This window comes from Ailuropoda melanoleuca, chromosome 7 (genome assembly GCF_002007445.2).
Source record: "Ailuropoda melanoleuca isolate Jingjing chromosome 7, ASM200744v2, whole genome shotgun sequence".
Classification (NCBI taxonomy): domain Eukaryota; kingdom Metazoa; phylum Chordata; class Mammalia; order Carnivora; family Ursidae; genus Ailuropoda; species Ailuropoda melanoleuca.
Window position 1 is genome coordinate 28,284,624 of NC_048224.1, and position 25,843 is coordinate 28,310,466.

The 25,843-nt window shown below is 40.4% G+C and overlaps 1 protein-coding gene and 1 long non-coding RNA gene across 4 annotated transcripts; one reads left to right on the forward strand and one right to left on the reverse strand.

Annotated features, from left to right (window-relative positions):
- Window positions 1-145: 145 nt before the first annotated feature.
- Window positions 146-24,323, forward strand: LOC105235697. Of its 3 annotated transcripts, none has more exons than XR_002141861.2 (4): window positions 146-278; window positions 2,367-2,438; window positions 22,503-22,618; window positions 24,104-24,323. It is a non-coding gene; the product is annotated as an uncharacterized LOC105235697 (long non-coding RNA). The 3 variants fall into 3 exon arrangements; XR_004626519.1 differs by lacking the exon at window positions 146-278 and adding an exon at window positions 337-661; XR_004626518.1 differs by lacking the exon at window positions 146-278 and adding an exon at window positions 337-600.
- On the reverse strand, window positions 4,577-22,127 carry HEMGN (hemogen). Its single transcript, XM_034664168.1, has 5 exons — window positions 22,034-22,127; window positions 14,945-15,070; window positions 13,142-13,235; window positions 7,320-8,506; window positions 4,577-4,735 (listed from the first exon to the last, which is right to left on the reverse strand). Exons 2-5 carry the CDS (start codon window positions 15,021-15,023, stop codon window positions 4,629-4,631), a joined length of 1,467 nt encoding a protein of 488 aa, XP_034520059.1. The 5' UTR covers window positions 15,024-15,070; window positions 22,034-22,127; the 3' UTR covers window positions 4,577-4,628.
- Window positions 24,324-25,843: the final 1,520 nt, after the last annotated feature.

Here is a 25,843-nt window from a genome sequence, read left to right on the forward strand (position 1 = left end):
TTCGATTTCCATTTCCCGGCCTCGGTTCTTCTCCTGGACCTGGCTTTCTGTTCCCTGTTGCTGACCCGCTGCGATTCCCTGCCACTCAGCGAGCCCGAATTCGCGCGCATGCGAAGGGAGACACTTCGATGAAGATTTATGCACCAAGATGTCTCTCGAAACATTAATATAAACAACCTACGTGTCCAATGAATGACACTGATTTTTAAAGAAAAAAGATGTGTATATAGAGTTACCACATAACGATCGGATGTTAGGAAATTAGAAATTCTTGAGTGGTGGGTATACACATGACTATTCATACTAATGTATATTCCCAGTTTTTCCACAGCAGAACGATGTTTTGTCAGCAAGGAACCCTAAGTAAACCTTATTTCACGTCTAATGGATGGGGAGCATCACATTGGAATAGGGGTTAAGAAGCGGGGAACTTTTTTGTGCTCCATACCGTAAGGGAACTGAAGCAAGAATGAAATTGAGAGTCAATATGGCATGTACATGGGAGAGATTGTGACCGTTGCTTCTGGGCAGCTATGAAAAGTTGAGAGCCAACAAGAATCCTGTTTTCATCCCATGCGATGACCAGTTATCCTTGCAGTGGTACTATACTTTTACCTACTTAAACTTGTAACGTCATCTCTCCCCTATATCAAGTTTCTCTGTACGTATAATTCTGTTTCTGGGTTTTTTTATCCTGTTTGGAGGTGGGGGGACATATGGCTTGCAATATAAAATATTCAAAAGCATGCAAGCCCATGGATTTTAAAAGCTCAACTATGAAAATCTGTTGCTAAACTTTTTTATTTCACAGCCAAAGATTTAAAGAGAAGGTTGTGGTTTAAAATACACATACTTTGGGATGGCTGGGTGGCTCGGTCAGTTAAGCGTTTGCTTTGGGCTAAAGTCCTGTGTTTCGGCTAAAGTCCTGTGTAAGGGCTCTGTACTCAGCGGGGAGCCTGCTTCTCCCTCTCCGCCCTGCTCCTTCTCTCTTTCTTGCTCTCTCGCTCTCTCGCTCTATCTCTCTCCAATAAAATCTTAAAAATAAAAACAAAACACACACTTTAAAGTTGATCAAATTCATATATGTGTCCTCTGTCCATGAAAATTTGGAAAAGGATGCTATTAATCTGTTTCCAGCAGCAATGTCATTGTTCTGTGCGCCTGCAAAAACAAGTTTGGCAACAACTGAGCTATATACGCTTTGTAAAACTGGGGCGGTAATAGCTGCATTTGCCACTAGATGGTGGTGTTGAAAGTGATGTCTCGCTTAATTTGTGGACAGACTAGTGTGGCCTTAAGTATTATCTAATGATAATCGCGCAAAATAATGGATTACTGAGTGTGACAAGTACTGCGATGCAAAGCAAACTTGGAGACGCTGATTAAGTTGCTTGCTACGTCTAAATTTCAAAGGTAAATTTTCTGTTTATGGAAAACAGGAACTTAAATATGTGGCACTTGTATTATGTGATCTGAGGCTTTTTATTATCCTTTCTAGAGTTATATCTGATTATTTGTAGTTTATCAGGCAACTGTTTCTTTGGAGGTGAGACCTGGGAATCTGCCTTTAAAAAAAACCTAAATGATTCTAATATAGGTGGTCATCAACCTACACTTAGACACTTCTCCTTCTAATAGTTCTTAATCTTTCATTTGGAGGAAGGATCCCTTTGAAAAGCAATTAAAGCTTTGGGATATGCATCATTTTAGATTTAAAAGCACAGGATTCATGGATTTTTAAGAACCACCATTGTACCTACCATGAGAGGAAAAGTAGCACAAAGTAGAGGTAGATGGTTGCAAAACTTTTGATTCTGTGACCTCAAGGTTTGAAGCCAAAGAAGAAAACTGGAAAGTGTTTAGATGCACACTGGTGTTTGAATGAGAATAGTGAGAAAGCAGAGGTTGTGTGTATACAGGGAGTGGGGAAAGCGGACAAGAAGAAAGGGTCCTAAGAGGTGAAAAGAGAAGATCCTCTCTTTCTTTTCTTTCTTTCTTTTTTTTTTAAGATTTTATTTATTTATTTGATAGAGACAACCAGCAAGAGAGGGAACACAGGCAGGGAGAGTGGGAGAGGAAGAAGCAGGCTCCCAGTGGAGGAGCCTGATGTGGGGCTCGATCCTAGGACTCCAGGATCATGCCCTGAGCCGAAGGCAGACGCTTAACGACTGAGCCACCCAGGCGCCCCGATCCTCTCTTTCTAATGTACTATATTCCTCATTCCATCTACTTCCCCATTTCTTTCACCTTTATGCCCCTGTGCATTGTACATATGCAAGTATCTTACAGTTCATCTTAATACAACACTCTTAGAACGTGAAACTTCCATTTACTCCTTTTCTTGTAATGTTGACCCACTCTGGCAGGTGAATTGAGACAAGATTTCCTGAGATTAGAACGAGCATGAAAAGCACTGAAGAAATTAGATGTGATTTTAGGTGAGTACCCAGCCTCTCTGAGGCTATTCCTTCATCTATAAAACGGAATGATAATCATTGCCCCGCCCATTTTGCAGACCCTTGTGCAAATCAAATAAGTGTATATGGAAATATAAATTCTGAAGTGCCATCCAGATGTAAAGGACTATTATATGGTTATGCTGCCCTCAATATGTCCCTGGAGTAATATAATGGGGTATGAGTAATCCTTGTATGATGACTATATCCCTGGAGGAAAAAAAAAATGTAATGTTTGTGGGGGAGTGTGTGCAAACAGGAGGGAAACAGCATTGTAACTTCCCACTATACCAGTGACCCTCAATTGTAGCTGCACATTCCGATCACCTAGGGGAGCTTTTCGAATACCCTACATGCGATGTTGTATCCTAGATTGAATCCTAAAGCAGAAAAAGGGCATTAGTAGAAAACTAATGAAATCCAAGTAATGGTAATGTCACTGTCTTAATTTCTTAAGTTTTGATAATGGACCATGTTTACAGAACATGTTAACATTGGGATAAACTGGGTGAGAGGTATACAGAAACTTCTGTACTACCATTATAACTTTTCTATAATTTCTAAAATTATTTCTCAAAAATATTATTTAAAACAAACAAAAAAACAATTCAAAAAATTAACATATCTATGCCTGGATGTCATCCTAGACAGGTAAATCAGAATCTCTGGGGAGGTGTCTGGGCAGCTGTAATTTTGAAATCTTCCCCAGTGGTTCTAATGGATCCTGAGGGTTGAGAACCTCTTTCTACACTGTGAATGCTTGTGAGACTGAGATTCTGTCTTTTCTTTGCTGTCTGGCCTAGTACCTAGCACAGTGCCTCTGTACCTATATGGAGAGCTTGTACGATTGTGTCCTTGCTGAACTAAACCTTTACTTGCAAAAATCTCCTTCACTTTGAGCCTTCTGTAACAACAGATGGAAAACTGCAAACAGCTCCCCGCTAAATACCAGGGGGGATTTTCAGACATCTTCCCACCCAGAATAGTTCCTATTCCTGCCCCCAGTCTCTTAACATTTTCAGCTAACCCTGACCAATTTCACCAGAAAGATATTCTTAAAATACTAAAACTGCATTGTTCCAAAGTCTGACTTAGTTCCACATTACCTAACGCATACTTCTCAGGTATGCAAAATTCTGTCCACTCTAATAATATGAGATCTTTAGCCTAGTAGCCTGCTATTCCACATGGACTGTGCATTAACTGTAATTTGCATGTAGTTCTCTTGAGTACGTCTTGAATTCACACTTCTCTGTGTCACATACAATAATGCCATAATCTTCACCTGCAATACAAATCTTTTCCATCTTTCAGGGCTCCTCGAAGATATATATTTTCAGATCACTCCAGCAAAAAAAAAAAAAAAAAAAAAAAAAAAAAAAAAAGTGAGTGTTTCCTCTATTGTATCTACTCTTCAAACGACACTAGCATTTACTATGATTTGTATTCTGTTTTATTTCCTCCATGAGCCTAAATTAAACCCCTAGTGGGTAAGGACTATGTGCTATAGGTCTTCTAACCCTCACAGTGCTTACCATGATGCTGTCCACATGGTGAAACATGTAATAAAAATTTAATGTACATTTGGCACAAATACAATATTTAAAAAGGAAGAATTCAAACACTCAAACTGCATTCATCACTCATCACCTCAAAATATCTTTGAAGGAGTCCCAGAATAATTGTTAAAATTAACTTAAAAAGCCTACCAAAGTCTGAATAAAATGTTGATGCTATTGTTACATTGATAATTGAACAAAGTTTACAAGAAAACGATTACTCTCCCAGATTTTAAGTGTTCAGACAATACTTTTAAGAATCAACCAAGAAAAAAATAAATTTAAAAAAATAATTAACCAAAGAAAGGTTTGTTCTTAGGGGAGAAAAATCAGTTATTCAGCCATCCCTTTCCCATTTCTGTCTCTCTCCACCACTAGCCTCACCCCAATATACACATACATATATATATACACACACACACACAAGCAGGATATCATCTACTTGACAGAGCCTGAAAAAACACCTTCGTTCTCTCAGATATAGTCTATACGTGAAAAACCCACCTTAAAATATTAATGACTATTGTATAGATCTACAATGTTTTGAGAAAATCGCACACATAATATATTAAGACGTGTATTTTGTTGGACAACTATTGATGGTTGAGCATCGTTAAAACAAAACATAACTGAAGACATCATTTTCTGGATGAATTTCTTGAGGAACATTTGGAATTGCTGGTATCTCTGGTTCTTCTGCTTTGGGTTTTTCTCTCATTTCTGTAGAATAAAATATGAAAATAGGTTCAATAAATGGTATTGAAACAGTATTTATCTAGAGGGAAAAAACTCTACCTCACACTTTGCACAAAAGCAAATTTCAGATGAATTAAAGATTTAAATATTAAAATACCATAAGTGTTATAGAAACAATAAAATGTTTTTTATAATCTTAGGATTAGAAAGGCCTGTCTAGGCAGAACACAGACCAGAAACCATAAAGGAAAAGAATGGCTGGTTTGAATAACTAAATATTAAAATCATGACGGGTTTGAATAACTAAAAATTAAAATCTTATCATGTAAATGACAAAAACCACTATAAATAAAGTTAAACCAAAAGCAACAACAGGGAAAATTTTTATAACTTATATGTAGGTAAATTCTTAATAACTATTATACAGGGATTTTTAAAATCAATCCAAAAAGATCAAATTTAAAATGGAACAGGAATTCGAACAGGCAATTCTCAAAAGAAAAAAATCAAATTTATAACAGTCATGAAATTCAAATTCATAATAATACTAATGCCTAGTAGCAGTAGTCATTTAAAAAGTGGGAATTAAAACAATTAGGTTGTTTGGTTTTGTTTTTTTAAACCTAACACATAGGAAAAGGTTTTTTAATTTTTTTCTAAGATTTATTTATTTGTTTTAGAGAAAGAAGGAAGGGGTAAGAGCAAGGGAAGTGGCAGAGGGAGAGGGGGAGAGAGAATCCTTAAGCAGGCTCCCTGCTGAGCACGGAGCCTGACTTGGGGCTTGATCCCAGGACCCTGACATCATGACCTGAGCCAAAATCAAGACTCAGGCATTTAACCAAATGAGCCACCCAGGTGCCTGGGAAAAGTTTTTTCAGTGTAATCATGCAGCATTTGCAAGGGCCTAAGCAAAAGGCACTTACATAAACTCTTGATTTGTGTGGATTGCTACAACGTTTTGGGAGGCTAGTCTGACAGAATGTATCCAAACATTAAATGTGGGTACCCTTTGGCCCAGCATTTCAGTTTCTAGGGATTTATCTAAAGAATATAATTGGACAGACTTAAGCTTCCAGTGCCTCAGTTTCCTTATCTATGAAATGGGGATAATATGGTTTTTCTGTTAGGGTTTTAACATTAAATAAAATAATTCACACAAAAGGTTTAACAGTTTCGGGCACATAGAAAGTACCAAATAAATGTTACTTCCAGTGATGTTCATTGAACAGTGTTATAATAGTAAAACTCAGCAGTAACCTAAATGTTCGTCATTTCAGAGGTTGGTAGAATAAATTATTGTACATGTAGCACAATACCATACAACTGTTACAAAAGATTTCGTTAAGATGGCCATGATATATATTGTCTGTGAAAAAATGCAGGTTACAGAAGAGGATATATGCTATCTCATTTGTTAAAACAAAGGAAAACACCTTGAGGATAAGGATTAGAGATAGGTGATGGTATTAGAGTGGACTTACTCTATCTTCACTTACATTTTGCTCTCATTTATCATAATGAACGTTCATAATTCATTTTTATGAACATTTTCTAATCAGTAAAAAGAGAGTACATATTTCCATTTTTTTGGCCAGACAAAACCCCGAAACAAGAAAAGAGTGAATTAATTGCCCATATTAACCTTGGCAAGAATGAACCTCCTAGAATGGAGCCTGGTATGGAAGAGAGCTGCTTCTCTAGCAGAGGCTCCTGTCGGCACAGACCCATGCTTCACCCATCTGCTTTTTACTCTAATTTTTTCAAGGTATTTCTTCAAAACCTGTACCTGTGGGCACCCAACTAACCCCATGCTTCTGTTCCACTCATCTTTTAGGAAAGAGAATAAACTACAAGAGGGATTTCTTTAGAAAAAAATTGCCTGGGTAGAACTCTGGTCTGGTAGATTCAGCCCATTGCTTACACTGTCTATGGTATTGCAAAGAAAACAGGGGTTCTCACTTATGTCCCTGAGCCAAGTCAAACTGAAGAAAGGTCACGTTATTTTAGAAGTGTTATGCTTAGGAGAAAGCTTTTCAGGAACAGACATTGAAATAGAAAGGGGTTTTGGCAAACCCGATAAATCCTACAAAACTGAGTTCCCCAGTAGCAGGATCATATTTTGTACCTTTATAACTCCCTCGGTACCTTGTACCCTGAATTTACTTGCTTTTAGTTTGCTAGGAAGTTTTAATTCTCAAGAAAAACTGTATTCCTGAAGCTTTCTTGTTAATTTAAATTTGATTGTTCTTTGAAATATTTTGTACATAATTCATCTTGTATTGGATTCATTTCATTTCACTGGCTAAAGCTTCCTAGAATGGATAGTATGTCAAATACCTACTATACACACTTATATTTTCAATTATTTTCTTTTAATTCTTCTTAAATGTGCCAAACAGACATTGGTTGTATGAAAAACATTTTTTACTTGAAACTAGCTAGTGACATTAATGGTATCCCTTGCGATAATGGGAGATACCCTACGATTGTCAAAGAAGGCTATAAATCACCACTCTGAGGGAGATGTACCTATGTTGCTGAGCTAATTATAAATGGGGAACCCCATGAAGTGGCAGTGTCACTGACTTATCCCAATAAAACACCCTACCTCGAAGAAAAGTGTAAACATCCTTAGCATCCTCCTGGTGGGATTTAGGATCCTGGCTGTGGGGCCCACCTGTTTCTTGGTATGGTTCTGGAAAGCATTCTTTAGGCAGATCCTTATTTTTATACGCTTTAGTAGAAAGATCTTCAGGCCCAGGTGTTTCTTGGTATATTTCAGGTGCACGGTCTTCAGGCCCAGGTGTTTCTTGGTATATTTCCGGTGCACAGTCTTCAGGCCCAGGTGTTTCTGGATATATTTCAGGTGCACAGTCCTCAGGCCCAGGTATTTCTGGATATATTTCAGGTGGATATTCCTCAGGAGCAGGCATTTCTTGGATTGTGTTATGAGAGGATGCATTAGGCACAGCAATTTCTTTATAGGTTTCATGAGAGAAGTGTTCAGGTTCAACTGTTTCTTGTTGTGTTTTTGTAGAAAGGTCTTTAGGCACAGCTATTTCTTGTGTTTTAGAAAAGAAGCTTTCAATCTCAGCCATTCCTTGATCTGGTTCAGAATTGTATTCCTCAGGTTCAGCTCTTTTTTGGTATGTTTGAAGAGCATACCCTTTAGGCATATCTGGTTTGGGGAATGCTTCAAGAGAGCATCCTTCCAGGCCAGCTATGTCTTCAGATGTTTTAGAAGGAAGGACTTTGTCTACAGCTGCTTCTTGGCACATTGTGGGAGAGAGGGCTTCAGGTTCAGCTGTATCAGGGCACATTTTGGAAGGATGGTTTTGAAGTACAGCTGTTTCTTGGCGCATTGTAGGTGAGAGGACTTCAGGTTCAGCTGTATCAGGACACATTTTAGAAGGATGGCCTTGAAATACAGGTGTTTCTTGGCATATTTTAGGAGAGAGGACTTCAAGTTCAGCCATATCTTGGCATGTTTCAGAAGGGTGATTTTGTACCACTGTTTCTTGTAACTCAGAAGAATTTTCCTGATATTTAATGCTTTCTTGATCCACTGAAGAAAATTGTTTGTCAGGCACAACTTTTTTGGGAGAGGCTACTAGAGACAGCACTTCAGTTATACTCCTAGGTGTTTCAGTTTCTTTCTCCATAGGTGCCAACGCTTTCTCCAACATGTCCTTTTTAAATTGTGACTGAGGTTCCTCCTTCAGTTCTCTATCTTGTTGTCTCTTTCTGCCTCTTTTATTTCCTTTTCCTGTCCTTGGCCGCTTGCATTTTTTCTCTCTGTGAAAGATGAAATTAATGTCAGCAACGGGGCTACAGGATTGGAAGAAATGCTTAGCGATAACAGTTCCAGGTCTCCCGCTGCCTGCCGTGTTGCATGACCATGAACAAATCGCTTAATCTGTCTAGGCCCCAAACTCCTTGTTTGTAAAATGATGGAGAGTGCTAGATGTTCTCAGTTGTCAGGAGAGGAAATGTCCCTCAGGGACTTTTTGTCTCTGACACCTGGCTCACACGGAATCTTCTTGATGAGTGTAGGGTGCGTGTCTGTGTTTGAGAGCATATAGTTAAGGATTGGTTATGGAAAACGTATAACTGATGTTATAAATGAATAGATTGGCATGCTGGTTTATACAGTAGTCTTTTTAGATTTAGTCCGTATGAGTTAGTCCCACTATGCCCTGGGCAAACGGATACAATTGCATTTCTAGATCGGCAACCCAGGCACAGCTCCTTGTCTGTGCAGCCTGCAGACAGAAGATATATATCTAATTGCACATTTAATTCAGTGTCTTGTGTACAGAGTGCTAAATAGCCATGCTACATGTCAAATGAGATGTACTGTTAGCTGGGTCAAAAGCTGCCAAAACATTTCTGGAAGTAAAGAAGCCTGGTGGAAAGGCATGAGTGGCCATATTATACCTACTCCAAATTAATAGCTAAGTGAAGGATCTAAAAGATAAAAGGATATGCGTGGAAATCGCAGCCAATGACAAATTGTTAGGTACTGCCACTATAACCAGATACAGATGGCTAATGCAGATGGGCTGGGGGGTTGGGGGAGGAAAAGGTGCTATAAATAAATATTTCATCATTTTTCTAAACCTATTGAAATTCTGTTCCATGCTACCTGCTCTGTGGAGCCTTCTCATAGAGATCACAGGCTGAAATGCTCTCCTTGCTAAGGGTTTATGATGAGGGTCATGCTTTTAGGTGAGGAACATAGGTTGCCTCATACTCCCATTATTTCTGGGGAAATATTCTTATAGTAAATATTCGTATTTCTTTTAGCAAAGTAGCTAAAACCAGTGCTTTTATATCTCTGCAGTGCTCATAATTCCTTGCACACTTAAATGGGTACCCTATTCTACCTTTGTTTGTGTTTGAAGATTTCCATAGTTAAATTTTTTTTAAAGGTTGCCTCACCAAAACCAGTTTGAAATCAACATTTAAAAAGTTATATATGGGGGCGCCTGGGTCGCTCAGTCATTAAGCATCTGCCTTTGGCTCAGGTCATGATCCCAGGGTCCTGGGATCGAGCCCCACATCGGTCTCCCTGCTCGGCAGGAAGCCTGTTTCTCCCTCTCCCACTCCACCTGCTTGTGTTCCCTCTCTCACTGTATCTCTCTCTATCAAATAAATAAAATCTTTAAAACAAAAGTTGTATATGTAATAAGACAGTCAAAAATAAGCATTAAAAATAATATAGAAGAAAATGTTGTGTAAAAATGATGGGATGACACCTCAGTATTTTAGAGTTTAATTCCAAGTAATGACAAAGGACACAAGACAATTTATAAAGTCCTTATTGTCAGATTTTTAAAAGATGGTGTATGTGACTTTTTCGGGAAACACTTATTTCATCCTAGATATTAAATCCTAAATAATTTGTTAAGTAGATCTCTATCTGAGGGAATCTGAGTTATGTTCCATGTTCTTCCCGGTAGTTTTTCAAAAGATGCAAATATATCTGTGTGGCCTAAAATTTAATCCGGACCCTGTCACTGATCAGCTATGTGATCATGGGCAAGTCACATAAACTCTCTATGCCTTGGTTTCTTCATAGGTAAAATGGAGTAAATGGTATCTGTCCAACATCATGTGGCTGTTGTAAGAATTGCATATAATAGAGGCGCCTGGGTAGCTCGGTTGGTTAAGCATCCGATGCTTGGTTTTGGCTCAGGTCATGATCTCAGGGTCCTGAGATTGAGCCCCATGTGGAGCTCCCTGCTCAGCAGGGAGTCTGCTTCCCCTTGCCCCCTCCTCCCACTCATACACACCTAAAAATAAATAAATAAGTCTTTAACAAAAAGAATTGCATATAATAACTTGGATGAATGAATTATTCAAATATAAATTAACACTCATATTAGTACAGGAAACAGTGCTTCTTATGTGTCAGACACTGTTTTGAGTAATTTACTTATTCTGTTATCTCATATAATCTTCACATCATCCACTATGAGGCAGATACTATTATTATCTCCATTTTTCAGATGACAAAACCGAGGCACTTTCTTTTCCAAGGTCAAATGGCTAGACGTGGGGGAGCCACGTTTCAAATCTAGTCATTCTGGCTTTAAGAGCCAGGGCTTTTAACCATTACACTCTGCTGCTTCTCTCTGGAACAACTAAGGTTTCACTGTGTGGTATGTTGTAGTAAGAACAGCCCTCAGGAGCATAGAGATGTGTCACAAGAGCATGGCCAGCCAGCTGCCAAGAGGCTCACCAAGGTGTCATCTACTTCAGTGACTTTTTCAGCCTTGCCCCCCCCCAACCCAGCAAGCCCAGAAACCCAGTTCTATCAGCACACTGAGACTAGCTCCATTTATCAGGGACAGAACTCATCAACCAGCTCAGAGAGACCAATATATAAACCTAAAGACCAATTTTTAAGTGAACAGTGAGAAAAGGAAAGTCACACAGCAGAGGATGCTTGGACTAATAGATGACTATATTCTTTCTCTGTAGCAAGTATTTGAGAAGCTAAGGAACGATCAGAAGGTTGCTTGGCGGGTATGGAATTAGGGCGGGCTAATAGGATATTCTTCAACAGAGTCACCTGCCACAGGACTCGAGTATAAAAGTTTCTGCTATAATATAATATAACTAATTCCTGGAAAACCTTTCTGCAAAATCATACACTAAAAGTACATTGCTTGTGGAGAAAATTAGAATTAGGCAAACGACCCAAGTCCTGTGCAACTTTTTTGTGTGTTTGTTTTTATTAAGTAGGCCCAACGCAGGGTTTGAACACTCGACCCTGAGATCAAGATCTGAGCCAGATCAAGAGTTGGGCACTTAACCGACTGAGACATGGAGGCGCCCCTGTGCAATTTTTAACACTAACAAAAACAATAATGGGTATCCGGGAGATAACTTCAATAGTCCAGACAGGCAGCTCACTCTGGCTGGAGGCTGCCTGGAGGATAGCAAAAATACACAAAAACAACAGTGTAAACGCAGGCTTTCAGCTGCTGAGATCATGCAAATGCTGGTGGTGCTCTGAGCCAGCAGGGCTGCCATTGGCCTGGGCACAGGAGGAAGTGCAACCTACATGTGGAGAGCTGTGCAGGGCTAGTCCTGTCGTCTAGGGAAGGAGCCCTGGATGCAGGCCAAAAAGGACCCCGCTTATGCAGCAGCCAAGCTGAAGGCTTTTCCCTTTCTGACTGAAGGTTTTAATTGTATTCCCTTTTGACTAGGAAAAATCTCGAACCAACACAACTTCTACGTTATACTGATATCATTCTCCTATTTACCAATCATATGTGAGCTGATTGGTGCTGTAGCAGAATAGCCGATAACTCAGTCCACAGGGGGATAGGTGCCCTTTCTCCAGAAAAGTGCTAAAACATCTATATTGTACTTTTTTTTTAATGATGCCTAGAAATATGTATACATATTTAATCTTTGCCATCAAAAGAAACATTTTTGCAGCAATGAAGAAATGCAAATCTAACTGCTAATCTAATAATAATAATAATAATAATAATAATAATAATATAAGAGTGTTTAGATCAGTGGTTCTCAACTGTGGGCAGTTTTGCCCCTTCACACACCCCCCAACCCTTCCTATGCCAGGAGACATTGACAATGTCTGGAAACATTTTTGGTTGTCACAAGGTGGGTGGAGAAGCACTATCAGTTTCTAGATGCCAGAGATGCAGCTAAACATCTACAATGCACAGAACAGCCTCGCACACAAAGAATTATCCTGCCCACAGCATCAATAGTGCCCAGGTTGAGATACTCTGGCTTAGATGGATGTTGCACTTTGGCTCCTTGGGCTCCCCATTTCTATCTCCAAGCATCTCCAAGTACCTCTGTTTTCAGAGTCCTATTCTAAATGGATGCACCTAGAAGCTGCCTCATTTATAAGCGTGGTCTTATATACTCCCTCCCTGAGATTACATACAGTTGACTTTGCTTGGAGATCGAAGAACTCCTAAACTCTTTCATCACTTATTTGCATGGTTTACTCCATGGAGAGTTAACACACTCATTCAGTTAGGATTTTACTAATTGAAACCTTGGGAAACTAGCTTGAAGTTCTCCACAAAGGTATCTCCTCCTCCCAACAAGATGCTTCTATGTTTATATTACAGAAGTTGTAGAACACCAGGTCTCTCTACAATATAATTTAACTGCCTGGGGCTTTAATCTTAAAAGAACAGGAATAAAATTATGTTCCCAACCCTTTACTAGCTATGTGATTTCAGGCAAGAGATTTAACCTTTGAGGACTTGGGTTCCTTTTTTTTTTTTTTTTTTTTTTTTTTTAAAATAGGGATAACAGCTCCCAATTTATGGGATTGTTGGAAAGATAAATTAAGTGTATAAAAGCGCTCAGTGCTACTTGACCCATAGCAAATACTTGACAAATATCAGTTCTTTTTCCCTTGCAATGATACCATACCCAAAATGCCATTGCGAATTTTGCTTCTCTTGTGCTTCAACTTTCCTTTTTCTGAGTTGCTCTCTGTTTCGCAAATTCCAAGTTCCAATGACTTCTGTAGGATCAAAGTGGAAGTTAGAGGATGTAGTGATAAATCGTGGCATTTATCAGCAAGAGTCCTATGGCAAAGTGGTAGAACCCCTACGCTACATGTCTGTTTTGCTCCTAGTTTTGGGGGGACAAGGGCCATATCTTATTTATCCATGTACCTCCAAAGAATGCCTAGGAGCAAACATTCAGTAAATATTTTTAAATGAAAGGGTCAGTACATAAGTGTGCTACCAACCCATTAATTTCTTCAAAATAATTTTACATATTGTAGGAACATAAAAGAAAAAAATCAGCCATGTTCTGCCATCCTTAACATTATAACCTGTTTTCATTTTATTTCTCATACCCATCTAGTCCCTAAATGACACAAATTTGTAATGATAGCATACAACAATTTCATCATTATTAACCTAACATTATGTCAGATATATTTTCTATGAGATAGTCCTCATAATTTTAAGTTTAATCAAGTTAATGTATTCCTGTTTGCCCAGTCATTCCACTTGTATTGGTTGTTGCCCATTTTATGGATTTTTTTTTTGCCATTGTAGATCAAATTACAATAAGAATATTCATGCATATAGCTTTTTTCTTTTTGAATTTTTTCCTTAGGATGCTGTTTTTCCAAGTTCTTTGGAAAGTTATCGATAAAAGGTTCTGTTTGCATCTAAGTTTGTGAAAAGTTAATGGGTCTTCTTAGAGCCTGTAAAGTGATTACAGACTTGCACTGAGATCCCCAAGAGACAGAGCACACCCCTTGGACCACAGCACCTTTTGTTCTTAGGACAGAAGTTCTGATGGCGAACTTAGATGCGGGAATATTATACCTTTATTTTTACCAATGTCTAATTAAATTTCCTTCAATGGTGAATGTAGGTGACAAACCACAGCAATTTTTATGCAGTAAGTGTCTGTCACCAAAAGAAATCAGATTTTTTTCATATTACAATACAGTTGTTGCAGATACCTTAAAATACAATTTATTTGAGATGATACGTTTGATTTGTTACAATGGTTTTAGACCCACCTTAATATAATCTTGTCACTTAATGCATCTACAGATGAGCATAAATAGTACTGGATCACAATTTTTCATTTTGATAATTGTATCCTGTAATTGTTTCCTTTGAAATCCTATCAACTTCGTGTATTTAAAATATTTATTTTAATAGGGGGCCTATAGGTTCATCAGAATGCCGAAGTGATCCATGGCACAAAAAAGTTTTAAAAACTGTCTCAAGGCCTAGGGTTCTGTAAAAACGTTTTAAGAAATGCCACTTTAGGACAGACTCGAGACTAAGATTAGTGAGTCAAAAGAATAAGCGCTATTATAGATCTGGCACTAGGTAGACCAGATCTCTTTCCAAAAATCATACCAAATTTACACTACCATAGAAGTATAGGAGTGTACTTGTTTTACCACAACCATCTAGTGCTGGGTATTTTCATTATCTTTCACTGGAATATAGTATTATAATTTACTTGTTATCTCCTTGTGTTTCTCTGGCTCATTAGAATCAATGCACTACAAGTCACCTGAGAAGGTATGCAACCCCACTCCTTCCCATCTAAGGTAGTATGAACATACTGAATTATCCTTTTTGGGGGCCAGATCCATAAAAATTAGGAAAATAGCCACAGCCCCAGTTCTTCCCAACAGTCGCTAAGACATCTGAGTGGCCACTAGAGACCTCTTAAGATCTCTTCCATTACCTGGAACATGGTTCTCTTCTTGATGAAGATTAGGTGTCTGATGGAGTTTCAAGCGAGACTGGTCCTTTCCCAAATCCATCTTGCTGTAATACCTTCCTGCTATATGGTCTGACTTCCACAAGCAACCTTTTTAAAAATATCAAAAGCACCTAACAGTTAAACACACACAGACCCACAGACACACAAGTTTACTTGTCACTTAACTTCCCGCCTAAAGTTTTATCTGGTTGGACCACAGCTGTTGGCCACCTCTACTTTCTTTATCACACTGCACAGGTATGAGTAGGGGGCATGGTTGGTCCTGCTATCCTCATCCTGTAGCATAGTTGCTAGTTATACAGGGAGCCCCATGGCCACAGCCTGGCATGGCACAGAGTCTGATACAACAGTCATTTATTTCTGTCTGCCAAAAAGTGCTGGATCTGATGGCCCTTTTTCCATATGGAAGTGACATAGTGTAGAAAGAACCTGAGGTCTAATGCCTAACCAGTCCGTGTCCTAGAATAAGTCACCTCCCCTCTCTGTGAATCTTTCCTCATTTGCAAGGTGGGTAAATAATTCCCACATTCATACTACACATACATTTTCATACCCAAGCAAGAACAAGCCTGAAAAGATAACCTGTCTTAAAATCAGTAAGAGCTGCTGTCAGCAACAAGTTAGAAAATTTGGGGCAGGTAAATCATTCCTCTCCCTGGCTCTCAGGTTATCTATACATAAAATGAGGGGAGGGAACTAGATGGTTTGGGGGGCCCTTCTACTTCTAATGAACAACTCACACAGTTCTTGTGAAAAAGTGAAAATAATGCGAACATTATGAAGATGTGAAATTGATCTTACATAATTTTCCTCCATGTGGCATTCTTTTTACCTTAATCTGTTGCAAAATAATGTAAAGTCTTGCTGTAGATGCTGTGAAATTTAGATGACAGACCCAAAGAACCAAATTAGGAATTCAAAGCAAATCTGAACGCTTTTCTGCTTACCTGATCATTAGCAAATGACTCAAGATAACTAGTGAAATGCACTGTTACTTATCGAGGGAGGGTCAAAAAGAATTTAATGAAAATATGACCATGTTATGCCACAGAAATTAAGTTGAAACCAAAGAAATTACCCCATCCCCAGTCGTCACCCCATTTGAGAAAGCAAGGGGGCACAGAGAACCATGGCTGTCCAAGTAGGGAAGGACCACTGAATACACACTGATATGAGCAGCCCGTCTGAGAAATGCAGGGTTAACAGTGTTCTAGAGTCATGGATTGGGTTGAAGAGAGTTTGAATTCCAGTGTTGCTTAGGCAAGTTAGATAGCCTCAGGGCCAATTGACCTATTTACACCTGGGTACAGTATCAGTACCTATCTCGTGTCGCTATTGGGAAGATTAAATCAAATAATCTGTATAAAACATTTTATACGTGCCTGGCATATTGAACTTGCTAAACAAGTATTAGCTGCTTTTATTAATAATAAAAATATAGTAACCAGATTTTGGTAAACCAAGTCATAGTTTTTAAAGACTTTGTTTGTTTATTTAGTTGAGAGAGAGGGAGAGAGCACAAGCAGGGGGAATGGCAGGAGGAGTGGGAGAAGCAGGCTCCCTGCTGAACAGGGAGGCAGTCACAGGGCTGATCCCAGGACCCCGAGATCCTGACCTGAGCTGAAGGCAGATGCTTAACCGACTGAGCATTCCAGGCGCCCCCCAAGTCACAGTTTTAAATGCACTAAAGAAACTCAGAAAAGAATCCTTTATAAAGAGAAAGCCTTTAAAATGTGAATAAGTACCCCCTACTTCTCTAGACTCTTAAGGCATTAGAAGTAGAAGGGCCCCCAAAACCATCTAGTTCCCTCCCCTCATTTTATGTATAGATAACCTGAGAGCCAGGGAGAGGAATGATTTTCCTGTCCCAAATTTTCTTACTTGTTGCTGACAGCAGCTCTTACTGATTATAAGACAGGTTATCTTTTCAGGCTTCATCTTGCCTGGGTATGAAAATCATATGTGTAGTATGAACGTATGAGAGAAGCAAGTTTTTCAAACACACTGGAAAATATTGAGAATGACATAACAAACACCCATATACCCAACACCCAGACTTTATGTGGTTTTCAGTCACCAGATCCTGATGCTTTAGCTTTAAGTTTCTCAGTTCTCCAGTCTTTCCCATGAGAAAAGATCTAAAAACTCATAACCTCAGAGACTCTGTCTTCAGAGGAGTCCTGGAAGGAATGGAAGGTGTAATTTGCAATTTGCCTCTTGATAATTTTTGAATTTTCAAATACAGGATTTAAAGAAATCAAATACAAATTAAAGTAACTTCCGAAATTTTAAAGTAGTAGTATTTATTATTTAAACTGGCATTTTAAATATTGGTGCCTTTATTTGAGATGCTTTAATTCTTACTGGTTGTTTCTTATGATAGCTCAAGAAAATAGCCCTATAAAATATCTCTGGGGAACCTTAAAGAAGATGCAGGGGCACTTCTTAATTAGAATGATCCTTTCTCTGGGCTTATTACATTCAGTTGAGTGATTCGGCAAACCTTAGGGAATGCCACGTACTGTGCCAAATGTTGGCCAAGATTGTCAGGACGCAAAGACTGACAGATGTAATCCCTGAATTCTGGGCACCATACGCTCAAGATAGATATACACATCTTTATTGTCAGTAAATAATAGATTCGTTAGCCTGTTGCAGCCTTCCTAAATTGATTCCACTCCTGCCTCTTGTTCCCTATATCTAGAAGCAGAGGGTGGAGGGACTATGAGAGGGTGGGTCTCGAGTTAACAGTAGTAGGGCCGATATTGGGTGGAGGGGGGCCAGTGGAGGGACTTTGGAGCAAACTAGATTGGAAGTCGGGCAAGGTGTCTTTGATGTGATAAGTAGTCCAGAACAGGAACTTGCCTGGGACAGAAGTAGCCACGCAGTAAGTTCAAAAGCCATAGTTCATTGTCCCTTCTCCCTGTAGAAAACTCTGGAGTCACTACCAGAATGTGAGGTGTTAGCCATTAAAGGCTGGATATTTTTTAACAAATGCTGCCTTGTTCTAGAGTTATTTGCATATACACACATTTGAGACCTGTCTCTCAGTGTCAGACTCTTAGCGGGTAGTTACTCTCCCGACTCACCTTTCCATTCCCACAGTATAATCTAGTAAGAGGCTGCTGCAGGAGCCCCCCCATAAATGCCCACACTCCTGTATGCAGGGCATGCAGCCTATGAAGGCACTTTTGCACTCAGAGGACCTGACGTGGCTGTGACTTAATAATAGTAATCCCATCATCTGTTCCAGAACTCTGCCTACTGCCATTCACTGGCACCGTCCTAGATGCTAGAGACGTAGCAGCAAAAAGACAAAAGCCCCTGCCCATACAGAGCCTCCAGTCTAATGGGGAGAGATAAATAGTAAGCAAATTTTTAAAAAATGTAATATATCAGAAGGTGATGATGTTTTGGAGAAAATTGAACGGGGAAATATAGGCTAAGGAATGAGGGGGGAAGCCGATGCTGGTTGCTATGTAAATAGGGTGGTCAGGGAAATCTTGATGGATAGCGTGACAGCTGAGCAGAGCTGAAGGAAGTGAGGGGCCAGGCTGATAGCTGGGAGGGCATTCCAGGCAAATGGGCACCAGCAAATGAACTGTGGTGGTGGGAAATAGGTTCAGAGGGGTAAGTTTGTTGCTCCTTGTAGGGATTTCTACTCTGATTGAATGGATAGTCACTAGATGGTTTTGAAGAGAAGACTGATATGATCTGACCTATACAAGGGATTATTCTGACCACTGTGTGAATAGACTCTCAGTGACAGTGGAGGAGGCGGAAGCAGGGAGACCAGCTAGAAGGGTCTTGCAATAATCCAAGTGAGCTGTGATTAAGCCTTGAACTGTGATGGGAGTGGTGAAAAAGTGGTCAGATTCTGGAGTAGCTTCCAAATTGGATATGGAGTAAGAGATAGTCATAGATGAAGACAAGGGTTTTGCTCTGAGCAACTGGAAGGATGGAGTTACCAATAGTACACGAGGAAGGCTGGGAAGAGCAGGATGTGGGAGATGAGGAGGAGTTTGGTTGGGGACATGCTAACAGATTAGGGAGGAAACAGCAAAGGAGCATCCAGTGACACAGAGGAAAAGTGGAAAAGTATAGTGCCCCAGAAGGCACGTGGAAAAGATGCTTCAAGGAGGAGGGAGTGATCAATTGTGCCAAATTTTGCTAATAGGTAGAGTAGAAGAAGGATTGAAGGTTGTCTATTTCCTAACAGTTCAATTAATTATAGACTGGAGCCCAGGGAGGTGATTTGCATGGCCCAGTGCGCAGTGAAGACACACAGCTCCTCCTATAAAAATTAAGAATTTCAAGTCGAGGGGCACTTGGGTGGCTCAGTCAGTTAAGCATCTGACTTCAGCTCAGGTCATGATCTCAGGGTCCTGGGATCAAGCCCCATGTCAGGCTCCACACTCAGTGGGGAGTCTGCTTGTTCTTCTGCCCCTCCCCCTGCTTGTGTTCTCTCTGTCTCTCTCTCTCTTTCAAAAAATAAAAAATAAAATCTTCAAAAATAAAATTTTCAAGCCGACGACAGCAGAAAATTACACCCAGCACAGGGCCCTCCCTACTTTCACAGGAATTTCACGGGATCCTTGCAGCGGACATAAAGTAACTATCGTCATTTTTCAGATCAAGACACTGGTGCTAAGTATCGAGTGATTTCAGGTCACAGAGCTAGAGTAAATCTGGAACCTGGGCCTTCACCCTTCCAGTCTGGTGTTCTTCCTACAAGACCAAACCAGTTATTGAGGGAGAGAATGGGTTTTCTACTTCCTGACCCGTCTGGAGCAAGCTTAAATATTGAGGCCTTGTTCATGTGTTTCAGAGGGCTGATTGAACCAGGCAGGTGTGGGAGGGAAGAACTTCTGCCCTAGGGCTCTTATGATGGGGGTGAGAAGGGAGCACGGGATACTACCCCATCAAAAACATGATCTGATACAAGTGCTCCAAAGCTAATGTAGTTTTAGGCTATACTGACAATTATAGAGCCCCCACACAGGGGGTGGGGGGGATCCTAGTCCTGCTACACTGTGCTTGGTCATGCCATACCCAGAGCATCATACTGTGAGGACCACGTGAGTGATATTTGAGAGTGTGTATGAAAAAGGGCAAAGGGTATGTAGCTGTACCATTTCCCAGCTGTGTAATTTGGGGGGAAATTGCTCAGTTCTTTCTAATCCTCAACTTCTTCACTTGTCAAACAGGAAAAGTAAAACCTGACAGGGATTCTGTGAGGATGAAAGCAATCGTGAGAGCTTCTTGTAGCATGAAAACCACCGTGGAGATAGGAGGGTCATAAACTTGGGCTGTGTTCATAGTATTCTTGGAGTGTTCTAGTGGTGCGCTGAGGCATTTTCCTAGAGTGCATCTGGACACACAAGTCAAGAAAGGGAAGATATCGTGCACTTACTTTTCTTAGTGTTGCTTCCTTGCTAAAATACTTTTCCCAAAGCTTTTGAATTATTTTCAAAGAGTGGATAAAACTTTGTTTTCCTAAGTGGACAGGGAGAGTTTCTGGTTTCCCTCTCTCACGGTCTGTGGATGCGTGATAAATGAGTTCTGTCTCTGCTAAAGCAGATGCTGCTGGATTCCTAGTGATAACACAGTCTATGACTTTAGAACAGCGGCAACCTGCCTCTCCATCTAGTTTGTGGCAAAGGTCCTCTTCTGGCCTCCTCCACCAGTGTTTCTTTCTACTTCTTAATGAATAGACAAATAAGCATCTCTGGATGAACCTCGAGCAACCGGTCATTTATCTGGGGAAGAACAGTTTTGCTCCCACCTTGAGCCGCCATCACATCTCTTTCCTTTCTTTCCCCAACTTCTTGAACTCCTACCGTACTCAGTTGACCTCCTTTCCCCCCACACCCCTTCTTCCTTCCTTCACACCTGCAGTCTAGTTTTTCTTTCCACATATTGTTCTCTCATGCCTCGTCAGCGATTTCCTCATGGCCAAGTCCAGTGGCCCCTCCGCAGTTCTCTCTCTCTCAGAGAGAGACTCGCTCATGACCCCTCCCAACACTTCCACCCTCCTTGAAGCCTGCTCTGCTCTTGGGATGTGGGAGGTATTTCCCAAGGATCACTCCCTGATCTTTTCTCAGTATACTCCCACCCTTCTTAGATGGTTGATCCAACTGTATACCTTTAGCTATTAGCTCTGTGCAGATATCTTCTAAATAAATGTCAGAGTTCTGAGCTCATATTTTCAAGTGTCTCTTGGACATCATTCATTACAGAATAGCCCATTGCACCTCCAACTTAGCATAGCAAAAAGCAAATCTATCTGCCCCCTAAGGCCACTCTCCTCTTGGTTTCTTTCTGTTAGAACAGTGGTGCCACAGGGGCGCCTGAGTGGCACAGCGGTTAAGCGTCTGCCTTCGGCTCAGGGCGTGATCCTGGTGTTATGGGATCGAGCCCCGCATCAGGCTCCTCCGCTATGAGCCTGCTTCTTCCTCTCCCACTCCCCCTGCTTGTGTTCCCTCTCTTGCTGGCTGTCTCTATCTCTGTCAAATAAATAAATAAATAAAATCTTAAAAAAAAAAAAAAAAAAGAACAGTGGTGCCATGCTCCTGGTCATCTAGTTATAAACCTTCACAATTGTCCTGGCCTCTGCCTCCTCACTGCTTCTCACATCCACTTGGACACAGTTCTTTGAGTTTCTTCTTCCCAGCGTCCCACATATTCATTTCCTCTTATCCTTCCTCACGCCACCATCCCAGAGAGGAACCTCAACTTCTCATTGGAAGTACTGGAAAAGCTTCCTAGGTGGTTTATCTGTTTCCATTTTCCCCTCACGATCCCCAGACTGTCCTGCACAAATAGCCAGAACATTCCCCTTATGGCTCACTCTGAACTGGTCACTACCCTGTGTAGAATACTGTAAAGTCTCAGTAATATTTGCAGGATAACGACTAAATTTCTCACCCTGGCCTTTAAAGCCAACTTCCCACTCTTCCCTCCCATTACTTTCCTGAAAATATCCAATATTCTAATTAAACAGTACCATTTGTCCTCCCTGTTTGCCTTTGGCTCTAACACCCACAGTACCTTTATTCACACCTCCTGGCTGTTCAGTGCTCTTTCCTTGTGTCTGCCCATGCAAATAGTGAGCGCCTCCATCACAAAGCCTTTGAGGATGATGATGATGATGATATGTTACCCACTTTACAAACACATAATAGGTACCTGAAATTTTACATACATTATCTCATTTAGTCTGTCCAGCTAATATTATCCCTATTTCACTGATAAGGACATTACTGGTTTAAAGAGATTAGGTTATATCCCAAGATCATATAAGCTCATTAGTGCCAGAGTTAGGGCTCAAAACCAAGGCTGTCTGTCTCTAAAGTTCAGATTTGACCATTCTGTGCTACTGTCTCTTCCTACCTAGAAGTGCTGTCTCCCGTCCAAGCTATAATCACACTTAATTTGAGCTGCTTGTATGGTAAATATCACATAATATTTTTAATTTTATTGTTCACATAAACTTATCTTTTCTACAATATTCATTTAGCGAACATGTCATGAACATTTACTGCCAGCGTCTTCACTGAGAATTGGTGACATAGAGAAGAATCAACCAAGAGTCCTTTTCCCCAAGAAACTCAGTCTGATTGAGGGCAAGAGATAGTAAGTAAATCTGAATTAGAATATAACACAGTGTGGTAATTTCAATATTGATATTTCCAAATGTTCTGAAAGTAGACGTGGAGTACCAATCCTATTGCCATAGATGTACAAAGATAAGGATATTACATTGTGCACACCACGGCTATAATTCTTACTTGTAACTGCCATGGAATGAGTCTGCATTGGTCAACAAGTAGAACTGGGGAAGTGAAGAGGTTTTATATATATGTAGTGGTGTCATGGGATTTTTTTCACCTTGTAACAGTGGGGGTTTTCCCCTTTTATTCATTTCACAATAATAATAATAACCAATGTTTATTGAGCACCTGCTTAACATATCCTAGGCATTGTTCTAAGCACTTTACATATAATTCATTAAGTCTCTACAACATCCTTTCAGGTAAGTAAGTATTGATAGCCTTGTTTTATAGGTGAAGAAATCGAAGCACAGGCATTGACTCTGTGCTGTCAATTACCCACCTAGTAAGTGGCACAGCTGTGTGGTTTGGATCTAGAAGACCATACGCTTAATCGCCTTGTTCTCTTACCTCTCAATTCTACTTCTTTCATATTTAGTAAAATAAGATAGCCATATATTTTCTTTTCCAATCCCCTCCCTCTCCTGGCTTCCCCTTTCCCTCTCCCTCATGCTTCCCCTCTTTGGCTATCCATTCTGCCCAAAACAACGCAGGATGTTGGGATACAAAGGCAAATTAAAACAAAACAAAACAGCATACATGGAACAGTAAGAGAACACGGATGAGGGACACTAGCTAAGATGAAAAGAGAGGGACTTCTCTGAATAGATGCTCTTGAGCTTAGTTTTGAAGGGTGAATAGAAATTAAGTATTGCGACAGAGCAAGGTTACAAGCAACAAACACGGGCTCCAGCGTCTGGTCGAAGGTCATTCCCATCAGGTTGTGTGCAACCCAGGAAAGCGATTTAAAATCTCCCGGCCTCGATCCCCTTGTATGTGGAATGGGCATCATAACACCTACCTCTCACGACTATTATGGAAATTTAAAATGATGAATTATGGAGACCATCCAGCTCACAGCTGACCTAAATGTGCTGGCTGCTGTTATGATTGTTCATAATCTAAAAATAAGTGAAACAGAACCACTAAATAATAAAGCTGAGCAAGGCATTAGAGTTATTTTCTAGGTAAGGAAGTGGAGATCCAGAGGGAGGCCAGTGTCACACAGGCTTAGCGGAAGTTAGAACTGGAATCTGGATCCTGTAAGAGTTCTACTGTTTTCCCCTCATTTGTCTGGTATTCTGAATTCTCCTGTCTACGAGTCAATTTATTTCCTTCCTGCGTTTAATGAGTATTTCCCAAACTTTCCAATTGTTTACATTCCCTTTTTGTGACTTTTGCCAGATTCTTATAATAACGTTTTCTATATTATTATTTACTTAATATTTTTCTTCATATAAACTTATTTTTACTGAAAGTGTTTCAAACATTTTTTTTTTTTTTTAAGCAGGCTCTAGGACCAGTGTGGAGCCCAGTGCGGGGCTTGAATTCATGACCCTGAGATCGAGACCTGAGTTGAGATCAAGAGTCCAATGCTTAACCAATCAAGCTACCCAGGTGCCCCATTTTTACTACAAGTATTTCAAGTGGAAATTTTGTATCACCGTTGTAAACAGAAAACCAATCCTCAGGCTTGTGCTATAATAAATTATATTTCATCTAAGGCACATTTTTAAAAATACCAAACTATTAAAATAAAAGATGTTTCATCTAATTATCTGCACTTTCGGGACACCTGGGTGACGAATTCCGAATGGTACAGCACCCACCCACCACGGCCAGAGGGCCCAGCACCGGGGCGCTTTCAGTAAATAGACATCACCTGAACCAATTGGGGCAGAGGAGGTTCTGGCTAGAACTGCTGTCACCAAGTGGACATACGTGGCAATTGCACCATTCCCGCCTGCCAATTAAGTTTCAGAGCTTTGGCTCCAGCACTTTCTCTTGGAGGCAGCCTGCCTTTCTCATTTTCTGACACTCTGTTCCTCCTCCCCCAAAACCCTCCTCTGGGTGATTTAGCACTGGGGATGTTTGCATACCAAACACTTAGCTAATTGATATTCTGTCACAATCTGCTCAACAAATGTTAGGCTTTTGGGTGTGTGTGTGTGTGTTCAAAAATATTAGGCTTTTTGGTGTGTGTGTGTGTGTTCAACAATATTAGGCTTTTTGGTGTGTGTGTGTGTGTTCAACAATATTAGGCTTTTTGGAGGAGGTGTGTGTGTGTGTGTTCAACAAATGTTAGGCTTTTTGGTGTGTGTGTGTGTGTGTGTGTGTGTGTGTGTTTAGTGACACGTTGGTTGTATTTTTAGCCAGGTTGGGGATGGAAGAGAAGGAGTTACTCTGGCAGGCAGAAAATGTATTGCCAGGTCTTTCTTGCCTGACATTCTCTTAAGTGGCTGTGAGCGCCTTTAACAGATGGAGTTCAGGATATGCTCAGATCTGATTTTATCAGCACATATCCTGGGCAAGTTCAACGTGAGGATGAAGACTTCCTTTGTGCTTCTTTATGTGTTGTCTTGTCACCCTTTATTGTTAGTACTCTCATCTCATTTTAAGGAAACCAGCCTTGCTCAGCCATGATAGACACCTGTGTGGGAGTCACATAACAATGTCTGACACTCCACTGAAAGAGAAGAGGGTGGCAGCCACGTCCTGGCCCAGCACTTTTTAGTGAACTCTCCAACCCCCCATCAGCAAGAAGCACTTCTTATTCTTACATGTAAGTGGCAGAATGTTCTTGGTAATCAAAAGAGACATTAAAACAAACCCAGACAGAATAGCCATCCTCCAAGACAGCCAGCAACACCCAGAACTGCCCATAATTCTTCTATCTGAAATAGGAGGTCATGTGTTATTATTGATACAGCCTTTATCATTAAAGTTGGACATTGCACTTCACTTCTCAGGAAACATTAACTCAAAGGAACAACTACCACCCCAAACAGTGTGTGGTGCAGCGGGTAGAGCCTGGACTCTTGGATCAGAAGATAAGTAGGGTATCTCTTTCCACAGAACTGCTATTAGCTTCTGTTTTTACCCAGTCCAGATGGGCGTACAATACTTCGTTCTCATGCAAGGAGACTGGGGAAAACCTTGTCAGACAGAACGTAAATAACTTCATTGGTCCATCCAACGAAGGCAGACTTTCCTTTCTAGAAAACCACACACCTACTCTGACTTATGG

Excerpts from the sequence above, each read along its gene's own strand:
- HEMGN (XM_034664168.1), bottom strand. The coding sequence starts at position 15,023 with ATGGATTTGGGAAAGGACCAGTCTCGCTTGAAACTCCATCAGACACCT. Across the intron at positions 8,507-13,141 it reads AATTCGCAATGGCATTTTGG|AGAGAAAAAATGCAAGCGGC; the intron begins GTATGGTATCAT and ends CATCTTTCACAG. Across the intron at positions 4,736-7,319 it reads TGTTTACACTTTTCTTCGAG|AAATGAGAGAAAAACCCAAA; the intron begins GTAGGGTGTTTT and ends TTTATTCTACAG.